At 38.4% G+C, this 16,756-nt stretch overlaps 1 protein-coding gene across 1 annotated transcript; it reads left to right on the forward strand.

Annotated features, from left to right (window-relative positions):
• The first annotated feature begins 2,603 nt into the window (after positions 1 to 2,603).
• Positions 2,604 to 5,390, forward strand: LOC105440785 (tripartite motif-containing protein 2-like). The gene is made up of 2 exons (XM_030989974.1): positions 2,604 to 2,701; positions 3,525 to 5,390. Exon 2 carries the CDS (start codon positions 3,535 to 3,537, stop codon positions 5,359 to 5,361), a length of 1,827 nt encoding a protein of 608 aa, XP_030845834.1. The 5' UTR covers positions 2,604 to 2,701; positions 3,525 to 3,534; the 3' UTR covers positions 5,362 to 5,390.
• The last annotated feature ends 11,366 nt before the right edge of the window (positions 5,391 to 16,756 follow it).

Raw genomic sequence — 16,756 nt, forward strand, 5'->3', positions numbered from 1 at the left:
GAGAACATGTCTATTTGCGTTACACATCCAACAATGAATTAAAAACTAAACATTGTTATAACAAGAACATAAATCCCTAACAATAGATATTACGTAATATGTTTTAAGTACATAACACGCGTACTTCCACTGGCCTGTTCCTCTCATTTTCTGCTTCTTTTAAATCCAAATTCATATCAGGGTGGACTTCCTTTTTAATAAACACCTTTCCTCAAGTAGAAATGTACACTTTTGGAAGCCCTCTTCTATGTATTCCGATTTTCTGCCATGCCTTGTCTAGATTATTTGTGAAGATTTTGTTTTACTTGACATCAGTGTCTTTAAGAATCCTGGTTCTATAATGGCTACGTTGATATCATAGTTGTGCGGATGTTAGTTGTCCTAGAAGATGGTTGCTGTAGGGGGTAGTTGTCTTGGGGTAGTTCCATAGTTTTACATACTTTTTCAAAATTCATAACTTTCTTATTAGTTATCCGATATTGCTCAAACTTTTTTTGCTTCTATTGAAAGTAACTTATTTTTGGAATGGCCTTGTCCTTTAACACGCTCTTGAAATGGATTTCGACATAATGTATTTACATTTTTTTTCACTTGAGAATTTTCATTTTGTTGACGTGAAAAAATAATGAAGGAATGAAAGGAAATAAACGTTACTGTGCATGAAACTGACCTGTTTTTGTTTTTTTAAATACTTCAGGACATACAACTAAAATATGAACATATAGATAGGATAATAGGCTGTTGGAATAGTACGCAACCGCCATAATTGATGTGCCATTGCCCGAAATACATTATATGAAAGTTTAAAATCCGGGGTGGGGATGGGGGGGGGGGTGGGCGCAGCACCCTTACCCTCATGTCTTGTAGGTCTATGAAATTATGGCAAAACAGCCTGTAAACAACCTAAAACTATAATAAATCGAACAACCTCTTAGCTCCCTGAATCAGATCATGATGAATAGTCCAATAAATGTAAAGATCTAAGATTGAATATCTGTTTTTACTTTTCTCCTTTTGGGATCTGGTTAGCATGTTTAGCGCCATCTCCGAGATCGAGTGCTTATTGGGCCATTACTTTTTGAAGGTCAAAGGTTGTTGGGTTTTCCCAGTACCTAAAAATAGATTGACAAACTGAATGCATACATGTATATAGTGCTGCTTATGATCAGTGCACTAGTCGATTGTAAAGGCAAAGATCAGTAATGTTTACTGATTTAATATAACAGCAGGGATCCATTCCAACTCCCTGATAACACCTTGACCGGTACGTTCTTACGGAAAAAGAGGTGAGTGAATTAAAATGGCTGTGTCATTACTAAAAGAAAGTTGGTTACATTTTTAAATATTTCTGTTTTATATTGACGTATACATATATATTAGGCAGACTCAAGGACACTTTTGTTTTTATCTGGTTTATAAAATCATAATTTTCCTTAGGCTGAATTAGTTAGACAGGGTCTGGACTCTATATACTGTTGAATTGAGTGGTGTATATGTCTTGGACATGATTAGTGGAGAGCGATTGAGCTATATGAGGCAATATGAGAATGGTGTATGTTTAGACTACGTTTGGTAAAGCATGAAGAACTAATATAGGCTGCACCCCTTAACAAAACAGATTTTGAAACCCGCTCCTAAAATTGTTCATGTACTTGATCATGAACCCGTCTGTCGCATTAGAAAACTTGTGATCATATTGATATCGTTCATATACGTCTGTCCTGGGGGGGGGGGTGACGATTTTGGTATGTTATTGTGATTAGAATTAAGAAAATGTGTAATGAACTCTTATTATTACATTTTTATTATGTAGATATGAATACACATGGTAAACATTTCAGCTTACGTGATTAGTCACTTACAATAAACTAAGAGACTAAAAACATTCCTCTTTATTTTAGTACCACTCATGATCATTGAAGATGAAATGCAGTGACAATACGCAATATTTTCGTTTTTACATTGTTGTATATAACTTTATTAGGCTGACGCCTAGACACTTTTGAGGCTTTGTTTGTACTTGATCGTGAACCCGGAAGTATCGTATGTCGCATTAGAAAACTTGTGATCATATTGACATCGTTCATATTCGTCTGTCCTGGGGGGGGGGGGTGACGATTTTGGTATGTTATTGTGATTAGAATTAAGAAAATGTGTAATGAACTCTTATTATTACATTTTAATTATGTAGATATGAATACACATGGTAAACATTTCAGCTTACGTGATTAACAAATCTTAGATCGAGGTTTTGTTGGGCGATCTTAGTTTAGTTGTCTGCCAAAGTTTAGTGGGAATTCCCAGTCACTTACAATAAACTAAGAGACTAAATACATACACGTTTATAGTACCACTCATGATCATTGGACATTACAATGTAAAAATATAAATTGTACATGCTTTACTGATTTGATTTAACACCTAGACTGATCGATATTTAATGAAGGAAGATGAAATGTAGTGACAATACGCAATATTTTCGTTTTTCGTTGTTGTATATAACTTTATTAGGCTGACGCCTAGACACTTTTGAGGCTTTGTTTGTATCTGGTTCATAAAATCATCATTTTTCTCCGGCTAAAAAGGTGGCCCTCATTCTAGATGTCTTCAGGGAATAAATGGAGAGTGATTGAGCTAAGACCAGAAAAGCCAAGTATATCTTCTCTCTGTTCCTTTGTCCTGTGGAAAAACGAAGATTTTGGTATGTTGCAGTGATTTAAATTACAAATTTTGTCATGAAATATTATTCTTACATGTTATATGAATATGAATGTACATGGTAAATCATTCAGGTTAATGTGATTCTGCCAAAACAGAGCAGTCTATATAATTTCCCCTCTACAACATGCTGATTTCTTTTGAAGTAATATATTCCAATGTGCATGGGTACATGAATATAGAGTACTGCTTTAGATACTTCTCTAGAAATGCTATCGATAACGATCATTGGGATTGATCCTATTGGTTTAACGAGAAAGTTTTGATGCAGACAATTATCCCATAGCGGAGGCATGTCCTGTAGCAGTCAATAAGGACTTTGAGATTCTGCACGACGAGAACGTGGACTGCCCTTTTAAGGCAATGTGACGTCCTTTTAAGGCACTGGCAGTGGCGTCACATTGCCTTAAAAGGGCATTCCGCGTTCTCGTCGTGCAGAATCTAACAGTCCCTTATGTTTAAAACGTATACTATCAAAGTTAATCCTTTTTCTTGGCGTATTTCCAATGTAGTGGTCTTCCATACGCATCTAACATAATGTGACACAGTTGCATTGTTATTACTATCATCATAATTTTCCCCATTATAATGTACATTGACTGAAGAGCGACAATGGAAAAACGTTCTTTTAAAATCAGTTTGTATTACTTCATTCAGTTGATGAATAACATGATAATTTTTTTATTATGATAAAACGGAATATCATATTTTGTACGCGTTATATTCTGCAGGAAAAAGACGTGAGGGAATCAAAGCTACAATAATCATTATTTTTTGTCGTTTTCTTTTATCCCGTTTTCATGTAGAATTCGAATCATGGCTGATTCATTAAAGAATGTCATTGCGCAGAGTCTGGAGTGTCCTGTATGTCTGAATACCTTCACCGATCCAAAGATTCTGTCTTGTTCTCACACCTACTGCAAGACCTGTCTAGCCAACCTCTTGGAATGCCATGGTAACGACCAGATGCTCCGATGCCCTGTCTGCAGAGCTGAAACCCAGGTCCCAAACCATGATGTCAGCAAATTACCGGCAAATCTAGCTTTGAAGTCTCTCATAGAGGACGTGAAAAATCACTATCACTTTTGCTCGATTTGTAAATCCGAGGACAGGACGCAAGCTGTTGTCTACTGTCAAGACTGTGGCAAGTATCTCTGTATCACTTGTCACAACACACACTCTCTGTGGCGAGACTTCATCAGTCATGAGGTCTTAGCCATAAGTGAGATCGAATCAGGAAAGGTGTCAGTACGTAGATACCGTAAGTGCAGGAAACACCAAAAAGAGGATGAGGAGTGCTTCTGTTCCGACTGCAGGAGATTTGCCTGCTTCAGGTGTGTTGTCATGGAGCATAAAGACGAAGGACATCGGATCATCGAGGCAGCTCTTTATGAAAGCAGCCATATGGAGAATATCGAGGTCCTCAAATCGAAGGCGGAAAAGAAACGCTCTTGCTTTCAGAAATATGTTGATTTCATTGATGAACAGAAGGAGCGTGTGAGCAATGTACAGAAGCAGTGTACAGATGATATTAACCATGCATATGACGAATCAGTCAAGCAGTTGACAAAGAAGAAAGAAATCCTCATTGGCGAAGTCAAGGGTAAGACCGAAGGAATAGAGAAAGAACTGGACGAAATGAAAAAATCGGCTCAGGAGCACATCACTCACTTGACCACCATAGCTGACGTGGTTATCAATAGGACAAAGATACCGTTAGATATGGATGCTTTGGCTGCACACGACACTCTATGTCAAGACTTACAAGAGGCCTTGAAACAAGAAGATCCTGACTACAAGCAGCCGATGGAATCGAGCAAGAAAGGGAAGAGTGTCACTTTTCAGAGAAACGTTGGAATGGACGAGCTAACTCTCGGTAAGATCGTATATGCAGTTGCAAAGAACATCGTTTTGCCTAATAAGGGTAGCATGAATGCCATGGTTAGTACACCAGACGGTAGGATGGCAGTGGGTTATAGTACAGGTGGTGTGAATATTTTCTCTGTTGATGGCCAGATTCATCAGACAGTTCTTAAACATGTGGTGATTCGTGGAGTAGGATTCCTCTCTGATGATCGGTATGTCATAATTGATGTCTCAAACAATATCACACTTTACAAACTAGAGTGCACAAAGTTGAATGTAATGTTTGAGAGTCTGAGTCACGATGAAGGAGGATTTGCCGACCTCACTGTGGACGGTGATGATCAGATATATGTTAGCTACAGGGAAGCTGGAAAGATCCAGGTAATCTCACCAGCAGGGGGAAAGGCGATCAGGGAGATACCATGTGATGGATATGAACCTGTGCAAATTACTAGTTATAATGATTACATGATCATAACATCTGGTAATACGATACGATTGATTGACAAACAAGGTGTTGTAAAGTATCAATTAACGGAATTAGGTTATTTCCCATACGCCGCTGTGTCTCAATGGAATACAATCCTGATAGCCAAGTTAAAGTACGATGTAGGTTTGGTCAGCATTGATGAGTACACTAACGAGCTGAAGCATGTCCAGAGCCTTGTCATTGATTACAAGATTGAAAAGCATGAGAGAAATTGGTACTATCTCCAGCAGTACCGATCAGGAGAGATCGCTCTCTGCACTCCTGATAGACTCTATATATTCCACTGAAATTACCAGATGACTCCTCATTACTTACATTGTATGATATCACTGTGTTCAGGCCTGTAGGAAGACGGGGGGGGGGGGGGGGTGACCGGACCTTTTTTCTGGTAAAAAGAGTAACATAATATTTCGTTGCAAAATGAACCCTCCCCACCTCCCTTTTTTCAAAAGTTTCTAGCACGCCTTGTGTTTCTGTGACTTCATAAAGTGTATGTAACATCCAGTGGAATCAGTTATATCTTGAACTAGGTGACATGGAGTTTGGGTGACTGTTTTAGAAATTACATCCCTAGATCATGTAGATCAATTTGAATGATTGAACCTTTATAAGATATAAAAAGTAACCTTTCTTTTGATATACTTCTCATGTGTTTATCTTTAAAGATTTTTTTTTTAAAGTGACTCTACATGTCAATGAGACTTTGTTGGTAGCTGTTATAAATATATAAATGATGTAGACACAATTTCATTGTTGTGGAATCAAAGATTATTTTACAATAGGAGAAAATCATCCTAGTAATGGAATGTTTTATATATTGCTGTTTAATATATTGAAAAAATTCCTTCATTTTCTTCAATGCATTTCAGATCATTGTCTGATTATTCAAACTTTTTTAAATATTTTACCCAGAATCATGAGAGGAAATGCCATTTTTTCATATTAATGTTCACTTCTTATATTTTCTCTAGTGTATTAAAGGGTTTAAGATTTTTAAAAGTCGACCTTTTGATTGGATGATGTATGTTGCAAAAGTATTGTAAAGTAAATGTCAAAATAAGGTTACATGTTTTCATTTGTAGGATTTTGATATTTGTTTACTGTTTTTTATGTTTACTTTCCGTCTGGCAAAGTACGTGGGAGAAATGGCATGGAACTTGTCTGAAATACCCGATTCAATTATTCACTTTTTGGAGATATTTCGCTTTGTTTGTGTTTCCATTTTTTAAAGTTTCTGTCCTAAATATATTGTCGAGAGACATAGTTGTCAATCCTGTCTAAACTCATAAAAATAAAACAGTATTTATAAGAAAGGAATCTCACTAACTTCGATGAATGCAGAAACATTAGAGAAATCGGTCTTTATAATTTTCTTTAAAATATGATTTAACAGCTACTCTTTGTTCGCTTTGTACTAAGGATTTTATTAAACATCACCGAGCAGTTTTCTTTGTCAAAGCTGTGGCCGAAATTTTAAATTGTAAACATGTTCTTATAGGTCCTTCTGTGTATAAAAACTAATACACTATCACCAAAATTTATTTTAAAAAGAAGATATTTGGGGAAATTTGGTGAATGTCACTTTTTTGGTAGCTGTTATAAATGTACAAATAATGTAGACGATATTTTATTATTATGGACTCAAATATTATTTTCTGTAGGGGATAATCATCCTAGTAATGGAATGTTTTATATATTGCTGTTAATTATAATGTCCGCGTTTTCGGTAAACCTGAAATTGTGACGGTTTCGTAAAATGCTGACCTGACACATTTTTCGTTTCGTCTGTGCACGGAGGAGAAGTCTGTGTGTCTGGGGGTAATAAATCCGATTTTACGTCACGTTTTGCTATTTTATTAACAGTAACAGAAGAAGTCTGTTAAATAGAGATATTTCAAGGGGTTAACCAACTCGGCTTCAAACCAAGATAATGATTAACCAAGATTTCAAACTGAAGAACTTAACAAAAAAGGTTTTAAAGAAATGTCAACTTAAAGGTAAAGACCAGTTTTGAAAACGCCCCCTCTCAAAAATTGAAATGGAAGCTCTGATTACCAATCATGTGAAAGAATATGTTTTGACTAATACGTGATGATACACATTTTGCCAGGAAACCGCCTACTATTTGATATATTTGGTAAATTATTATGTCTATCCGGTCTGGATAAATGTCGCGTAGTCCCGTATACATGTTTCTGTGTACAGTGCTTGTAACTTTACCAAGAGTGGGCCAAATTTCTTATCATTTTGACGATTCCAGAACCTTGCAGTACACACTAATACTTATATGCTAGATGAACAACCTTTTCTGGTCGATTCCACAACGTTTCTTTCAGAATATAATCCCATGAGGTAGAGGTGTCGTGGACGAGTGGATACGTCGCCGGACTGTCGATCACACGGTCCGTGGTTCGAATCCCGCCACGGCACTAATGTCCTTTGGGGACATTGATCTACATTTGCCACACTCCACCCAGGTTAAGTAAATGGGGACCGGTAGGAAGGAATTCCTCGAATGCTGTGAGCACCGAGATCGGTAGCCTAGCAGAGCCGGGGTAATATTGGAGCGCTTTGAGCACCTTGCAGGGTGGATATGTGCGCTATATAAATATCCAATATTATTATTATTATTATTATTATTATTATTATGACCAGAACTGGTCTATATAACTTCAAAGTTCTTCTTTCAAAATATTAATCTAATTTCATTTTTTTTTAAATAAACTCATTGATCTGCAATATTATGTCATGAACTGTGATGTGTTTTTTTGTGGTAGGAATGATGTGTTTTGTCATGTCATTTAAATCTGGTATATACATTTAACTGTTAATTATATCTTCTTTAAGTTGGCCACTTATAAACCGTCACTTCCTTTCTGGCTGCTACCTGCCAAGCAACTTTGATATTCTTGTTCCAATGTATGTACATGACTTGTATTCTATTATTTTTATGTAACAATGTTCAATTCCATGTACATGTATTTATGTTATTTGTATATTGTAATAGTGAAATGAATTGGAATGAAACAAGACATTAGTTATTAATAAAACATATTACAAAGTATATGTACAAAAAGATGTGATCTATTACATGTATTTGCAAAAAAGGATATAAACTTTTTGGTGTATACGGGATGATTTTCTGGGGAGGGGGGATGGGACACAAGTCACATTTTCTGACGGTCATCCCCCCCCCCAAAAAAATAGGTTATCAAATTTACTAGCGGGGGGGGGGGGGGGGCACGTGTGTACAAAGGAAAAACGGCCAGCAATTTTAACTCGAGAGGGAGCTTGTGCAACATAGTTGTACCACTGTTATATATGAAATGTACTCCGGTGTCTTAGGCAGATATATTATTAGCGAGTCGTTACTCATTTTTCTCAAAATTCAGCTCGATTTTGAATCTTTCTCCCGTCCGTACTAAATATTTGTTTCTGTTTTCTGGAAATTTGATCTGATTTAAGTTATGATTGATTGACTGATTGACTCGATGATGTTTTGCTTGACTGATTGATAGAAGGTTAAGTGATTGATTTGTTGATTGAGTTAATGAACGAGTGAGTGAGTCATTAATTGATTGATTGATTGAATTACTGATTGCTTAAGTGAGTGATAAATCGATTAACTGAGTGAGTGAGTGAGTGAGTGATTGATGGACTGACTGAATGATTTAAAGATCGATTGAGAATAGGTCAGTTGCCGAACATTCAAGTAGACCGACCGACAGCCCACAAGACCGGCAAGGTCGGTCTGATGAACCGGGCAAGTACCACTCCGGTCTCCCTATATACACTTTCTCAATAAAGGACCGCCCCCTCCCCCTGACAACCTCCTACCCAATAATCATGAGCCTAATCCTGCCCGTCCACAAGTCAGCAAGGAATTGAGGGGAGGGAGGGAGGGAAAACACGACCAACTCAACGAAGTATTAGCTGAGAATGACCCATTGATTAGTAAAAATACACGTCGTGGGAAACACTTGCCTTGCGACCCCGATATGTATTACAAAAGCGCGCCTATCATTGATATTTACAAAACACGCGTGGTAAAGATTCGGCTTTGTGACCTCAATGTAGGTTACAAAGAGATGCGCCTATGTTTGATATTTGCCGACCTGCTGGGAAACATTCGGTTATTGACCTCAAAATCATTTTACAAAAGAGGCGCGCTATCGTGTGTAGTCACCGGCTTGCCGCATATTTCCGGCCTACACTATTGCATTCTATTACAATTGGGTTTATTTTGATAACATCAAAATAAACGTATTGCAATAAGAAATACAATGAAAATGCTGTTATTGCCTTTTTCTCAACTTTTAATTCTTCCGTTTGAGTTGGCTTATTTCCAACTTGACATATTATCAACATAGATAAGAAATCATATAGAAACATTTCTATAATTCCGTTCGAGTTTTAGCGGTAGCATATTTCCAACTTGACATACTATTAACATAGATATAAAATCATACAAAAACCATTTACATATTTCCGTTCGAGTTTTTGCGGTAGCATATTTCCAACTTGACATATTATTACATAACATAGATATGAAATCATATAAAACCATTTCCATAATTATTTGTTTGCAATGGCGGAAGGCGACAGACTGCGATTCCACAAATATGGGAACCCGAGGGTCACGGGTCACGTGACCAGCTGGGAAGACGGTGCTCTACCCAGCAGGCCCAATTTCCTGGGCCATTGGTTCCCTACACAAGATCTGGTAATCGCAGCCTGTCCCCACCGTCGGTTCATGGCGCTCTTGGCCATTCCTCTCCTTGAGGCATACTGGAAATGATTATAGTTCAGGAACGAAACAAAAGAACAAACTCCAAATCCCAACAACCCAATTTTTTTTTTTTTTTTTTTTTTCTTTCTTTTGCCTAGCGAAATAGAACCTGGGCATGTGGCAAAATTTATGCACGGCTAACAAAAATAACAAACAATCAACTTTGCGTTATTTTTGTGGCTTTATTAACATTTTGAGATGGACGCTTATTTTGCACATTTTGATTTTCTGGGTGTCATAACAAAATAACACAGATATATTGAATCATAAAAATGCTTACAAATGCTAGGCCCCCCGTCTATGAAATCGAGTGATGCCAAGGCTAAACTTATATACATTAAGTCATTATATCAGCCCCCGCCTATAAAATCGAGTGATGCCTAAAGTTATAGAAAATAGATGTATATATATATACCAGCCTCTCCGCCTGTAAGATCGGATGATGCCTAAGATTAAAGCGTGACACCCTGAGTTTGAAAATGTGTAGGTACAACTAGGTCCCCCCGCATTCAAATCGAATGGGGGCCGGAAAACTAAGAATTGACATGCGAACAAATTCGACTGAATATACATTGGCAACCCCCTCGCATGTAAAAATTGAGTGGGGTCGAAAATTATTGGCTGACAATTATTGATCAATAAACTTATCAGTACCATGTGATTAGTGATTTACCCATACAAAACCGGGTAGGGGCGAAACCCAATGGGAAAATTCCCCTACGGCCCACTGTCTTTGTGCACGACGCTTGATGTGCGACCAGGCCAAATGCCCCCGGCTGCGTTATTTTTTTATGCGGCACAGATTGGGGCATGGCGCGTGTTGAGCCTATGGGAAGTACGTTCTTTCCCTTCTGAATAGTGTCTGCACGTACGTGAGACTAGTCATGTTCGCTAGCGCATTAGCGCTGCGAAGAAGTTTGAATATCCATCGCGAACTATGTGTTTAGATAACATTCCTCTTCGTTTAAGTTAGCTAAGTTTCATTGACTAATTATTGTGATGTTCTCCTTATTGACGTGCTGCCTCCTCTTCAGATTTCCAATTTCATTTTAATTGTTGATGTAATGATTTTCCATACGGTAGTGGATTACATGTTAACACTATTAAAAACAGACCTCGACTACTATACTGTCTAGTACGCACACGACCACTATTAGTCTGTAAATCAAGACCCCTTTTTAAAAAAAGCCCCAATCTGTGCCGCATAAAAAAATAACGCCCCCCGGCTCTGCATTAACTTCATAAATCACTGACCAATTTATTACATAAACCCTATCCGTACCTTTCATACCTGAAACCCTAAATCCTTTCCGTACTAATACGTATACCTTGGCTACTTCGAACCACCAAGCAATATTTAATTTATGCCACTAATATACTAAAAATACTTTTATTGGTGGAGATAATGGGGAGGTGGTGGGAATGTTTCAGACTCCGTACATTTTCCTTCTTGTCCATTCAAATGAAAGCCATAACTAGAATGAAAGCCCCTTCGTGCTATTTGTAATTTGCTGGCGGTATTTTCCGCGCTTGCTTGATAAGCGTACATACGCTTGTACATTTCCTTCCAATGTAATACAAAGTATTACATTTCCTAGCGCGTGAATTTCCCTCAAAAATGTAAACAACCTCTTGACCTACATTTTGTCAGCCTGTCAATAAACCATTTTAAATCGTAATCTACTCTTTAAATTTCAATATACTCCTGATTGCCCGCAATAAAACAAAGGGCATGCACAAAATAAAGTTTCAAAGATTAAGAGCAAATCGAACCGCTGACGCAAAGTTCTCCATGAGAAGATCACATCCCTCATCAGACAGATGCACGCCATCTCTGTGAAAATACCAGTGTTCTTGGACATTGAAATTGTGGCCTATGAATGATCCACTACACATACGCCGGACCCTCCGTCTGGCATACTTGTTGACACCTTTCCGCACATCATTGATGACAACCTGCGACGTGACGTGTACATCATGACCATAGTAATACAGGCGAGTAAGATGCTTGAAAATGAAATGTAGCATTGCGGCAACAATGACCGCGCTGTATTCAGTGCTTCATCCACCGCTTGTCGACAGTCCTTTGCAAAATAACGCCCCAAGTCGTTCGAGCCCGCATGGATGATTAGCTCCGATGGAGAAGGACCGAACCTCACTTGGCCCTGTAATTGACGCGAGAAATCGCGTATAGCGACGCCCCTCCTCGCCCGTGCCATGCCACCTCACAACCAGCGATTCCCAGGTCTCGACAGCCTCTGGTAAACGCCCGCTCACCAGCTCGCCTCACGAGAATGTCTCCGCACACCCAAACCCGGTGAGCCTGGGCACCTATTTGGAGAAAGATAAAAACCAAATTCCTTCCGAGTATGGCGTACCTTTTATGGGCTTATAGAACCAAAGGTTTCTAACATAATTACATAAGCGAAGCAAATTCAATTCTATATAGCATATTATCGCAATGACGACCTTCGTCATAGCCTTGTTTTCGCTCACATTCTGCCCCATTAATATTCTCCTTTCCCTTATCCTTATCGTCAGGAAATCGCATTCGTTTTGCACGTAGTGTTTGTGATTCCTAGTTAGGTGCTTTCCTCATGTCTTTTTCCTTTCAAATTTCATAGGCATAGTCTCTAACATCTCATCAAGGTCACTACTTTCTTCGATTTTGGAAATCACCCATGCATGACCGTCCAGGCGCCATTTTGTCCGTTTCTGGTCCATTTTAAGGCCGTTATATCTTCCTTCCCATCCCCACTATCCTAGATCCTACAAACTTTTAACAAACTCCTCTAGATAGTCTGAGAGATGTCCTTTCATCTGCGACGGATGACTTGACCTTCACAATGCCATCTTCATACTCGAATTTCAAATCTAAAACCGACTCCTCCAATAAATCTCAAGTTCTTGAAAAATGGACCCCTAAACAATCTAAAACTGCCATAACTTTCTCATATAAATTCCGTTTTGTTTTTAAATCTCACAGTATCTTTATCTCATAATTGCACATAGCCGTGCCAAATTTCACGCTCCAATGGCTTTGCACAACATAAATAGCGCCCTCTAAAGTTTTAGGAATTGGCTTTCTCTCTGTGGCCGTATCTTCATAATGGCTTGGCAAACCCGTACCCTTTTTTGGATTTAGATACTTGAAGATATGTCCTTTCCAGCCATATACAAAATTATATACCCTAACACTGACCAAATTTGAGAAAAATTGCCTTCCAAATTCGCCATTTTCGAGAAAATTCCGAAATAACTTCAACTTACTCTAAAATAACGATCTTTATACCTACATCAATGAAACTTGGCAGACACATGTATCCATATACGTGACAACTGTCTGCCAAGTTTGGTAAAATTCGAATACGTCAGCGCAAAGTTATCGCCAAAAATGATGAATTTACTATGCGTTACGTAATAGCGCCTTTAATGCGTGCAGTACATTGCGCGCAGATGACAACGGTGTCAAACTGACCGCAATGAAGTGCCCTTTCGAATGATACCAAGTATGGTATATGTTCACACAGAAATTTTTGAGTAAATCACATTTGAACAAGGGTCATTATACGAATTCCGCCGAGGTTCCGCCCAATAATATAACACGTATCGGCTATGGCGTCATTTTTTCAGACTGCTTTTCACCCCCTAAACGTCCCTTTTTTTTTTTTCTTGAAAATTTGCAGTGACATTCCGAGTTGCAATACGCAGGGCACCTCTTGGCCGGATTTTTAAAATTGGTCAAGGGGGTCATTGAAGACGCAATTTTGTCCTATAAATCTATTTTACATCACGTGTTTCGATAGGATTACCATAGAACAAAAAAAAATTGTTTACAATAACAACCATGAAATTCTCTTTCCCATGATACCAAATACGTCAGATAAAGTGACATAAAGAGAGAGAAAAAACAAACAATTAAAGTCCGGTCATAATACAGATCCTGTACGTTTTCCGCCCATGCATTACACGCATTGTCTATGGGGCAAATCGGGTTCACGCTTCTGGACCCCAGAACGATCTTTATTTTTCTTGAAATTTTACAGGCACATTCTAAGTGGCCAAGTGCAGAGCATCAAGAAGCCGGACTTTTTTTAAAATCGGTCAAGCATGACATTAAATGCTACTTCATACTCTGCGTAACTAGTCCGAGAGATGCTCTTTCGTTTGACATGTACAAACAAGGCGTCATTGCACGCACATCGTTCTGACACGATTGCATTTCTAGTATCGTACCGAACTTGTTTAACATACTAAATATTGTACAACATCACTTGTCGAAACACGACTAACCCCAAATAAGTGCGTGGTTATACGAAAATGAATAACATCCCACTGAGCTGGTTAAAATTATTGAAAACAAAGTAAGCAATCGTACTAACTCTCCATAATTATATCCACACCTTATAAGTAGGCCCCTATCTCCTTTGCCTACAATCAACCCGACCTTGTCCAACCTATTAACGGACATAAAGTTTATATGTCTCACTGCGCCATCTCCCCCATCTCCTTAGGGAATGATATGTTTGCGGAATTAGAAGATGAGACTAGCCCGTGGCTAGGTAACTCACCGGGTGGAGGATGGACAATAGACGGTTGATTCGCCGTTTCTAGGGATTCTGTGATGTTGGCCCCCCCGTCGGAGTCTGGTCTCCTTGGCGCTCCCGCCCTGCCGAAGCGGCTGGGTTACTCCTCGAGCCGCGTATCGTCACTCGAGAATGTGGAGCTGGCGTTGTCCCCCTGATCGGGTCACTGTTTTGAAGCGCTGGCTCTCTCCGCTTTCCTTTGCCCTTCCGTCCCGTAGACGCCTTAGACTTCCCCATCTTGTCGTCCACACAATACAGACGAGCCAGTTAGACGACTATGCCGCAATCCGAGCTCCGATGTAACTTCCTCCAATATTTAATTCCAGCTATCCAATACAATTACTCCTCTGTTCAATTCCAAATATCTAGTGTAACATTTTCTCTTTTTAGATCCAATTATCCAGTGTAACTCTTCCTCTGTTTAATTCCAGATATCCAGTGTAACTTTTCCACCGTTTAATCCTTATATCCCGTGTAGCTGTCTCTCTGTTCAATTCCGAATATCCAGCGTATTGGTGTGAAACCCAGTGATAATAGAAACTAACCGGTGCAGTCAGTTCAACAGCGACAACCTGTGTACAATTAGCATGTATAATTCTGAGTCCAATAAAACACGACCAACTCAACGAAGTATTAGCTGAGAATGACCCATTGATTAGTAAAAATACACGTCGTGGGAAACACTTGCCTTGCGACCCCGATATGTATTACAAAAGCGCGCCTATCATTGATATTTACAAAACACGCGTGGTAAAGATTCGGCTTTGTGACCTCAATGTAGGTTACAAAGAGATGCGCCTATGTTTGATATTTGCCGACCTGCTGGGAAACATTCGGTTATTGACCTCAAAATCATTTTACAAAAGAGGCGCGCTATCGTGTGTAGTCACCGGCTTGCCGCATATTTCCGGCCTACACTATTGCATTCTATTACAATTGGGTTTATTTTGATAACATCAAAATAAACGTATTAGTTATCCGATATTGCTCAAACTTTTTTTGCTTCTATTGAAAGTAATTTATTTTTGGAATGGACTTGTCCTTTAACACGCTCTTAAAAAGGATTTTGACATAATGTATTTACATTTTTTTTCACTTGAAAAATTTCATTTTGTTGACGTGAAAAAATAATGAAGGAATGAAAGAAAATAAACGTTACTCTGCATGAAACTGACCCTTTTTTTATATATATATATCAGGACATACAACTAAAATATGAACATATAAATAGGATGATAGGCTGTTGGAATATTACGCAACCGCCAGAATCAATGTGCCATTGCCCGAAATACATTATATGAAAGTTTAAAATCCGGGGTGGGGAAGGGGTGGGGGGGGGGGGGGGCGCAGCACCATTACCCCCATGTCTTGTAGGCCTATGAAATTATGGCAAAACAGCCTGTACACAACCTAAAACTATAATTAATCGATCAACCTCTTAGCTCTCTGAACCATATCATGATGAATAGTCCAATAAATTTAAAAATCTAAGATTAAATATCTTTTTAGCTGTTCTTTTTTTTCCGGATGTGTTTAGCATGTTTAGCGCCATCTCAGGGATCGAGTTTTTTATTCGGCGATTACTTTTTGGACGATTGAAAACTCAATCTGCTTGTCTGTACTGTCAAAGGTTGTTGGGTTTTCCCAGTACCTATACATAGATTGACAAACTGAATACATACATGTATAAAGCACTGTTTATGATCAGTGTACCAGTCCATTGTAAAGGCAAAGAACAGTCATGTTTATTGATTTTATATGATAACACCTAGACCGATTCGTAGTTACAGATAAAGAGGTGAGTGAATTAATATGTCTCTGTCATTACTAAAAGTAATTCGGTTACATTTTTGAATATTTCTGTTTTACATTGGCGTATAAATACTATATCAGGCAGACTCCCGAAAACTTTGAGGCTATGTTTTTATCTGGTTTATAAAATCATAATTTTCCTGAGACTGAAATAGTTAGACAGGGTCTGAACTCTACATACTGTTGAATTGAGTGGTCTAGATTCTTGGAGGTGATTAAAGGAGAGCGATTGAGCTAAGGCAATATGAGAATGGTGTATGTTTAGACTACGTTTGGTAAAGCATGAAGAACTGACAGGCTGCACCCCTTAACAAAACAGATTTTTCATGTACTTGATCATGAACCCGGAAGTACTGTCTGTCGCTTTTTTTTGGGGGGGTCTCGAAATTTGAAAAATTGAAATTTTGTCCAGTTGGGGGGGGGGGTAAGGTCACCTTTTTAAGGTCACCTATAGGCAATTTTTTTTTATTATTATTATGTTTTTTTTATTTTTTT

This window comes from Strongylocentrotus purpuratus, unplaced genomic scaffold (assembly GCF_000002235.5).
Source record: "Strongylocentrotus purpuratus isolate Spur 01 unplaced genomic scaffold, Spur_5.0 spur5_scaffold_19, whole genome shotgun sequence".
Lineage (NCBI taxonomy): Eukaryota > Metazoa > Echinodermata > Echinoidea > Camarodonta > Strongylocentrotidae > Strongylocentrotus > Strongylocentrotus purpuratus.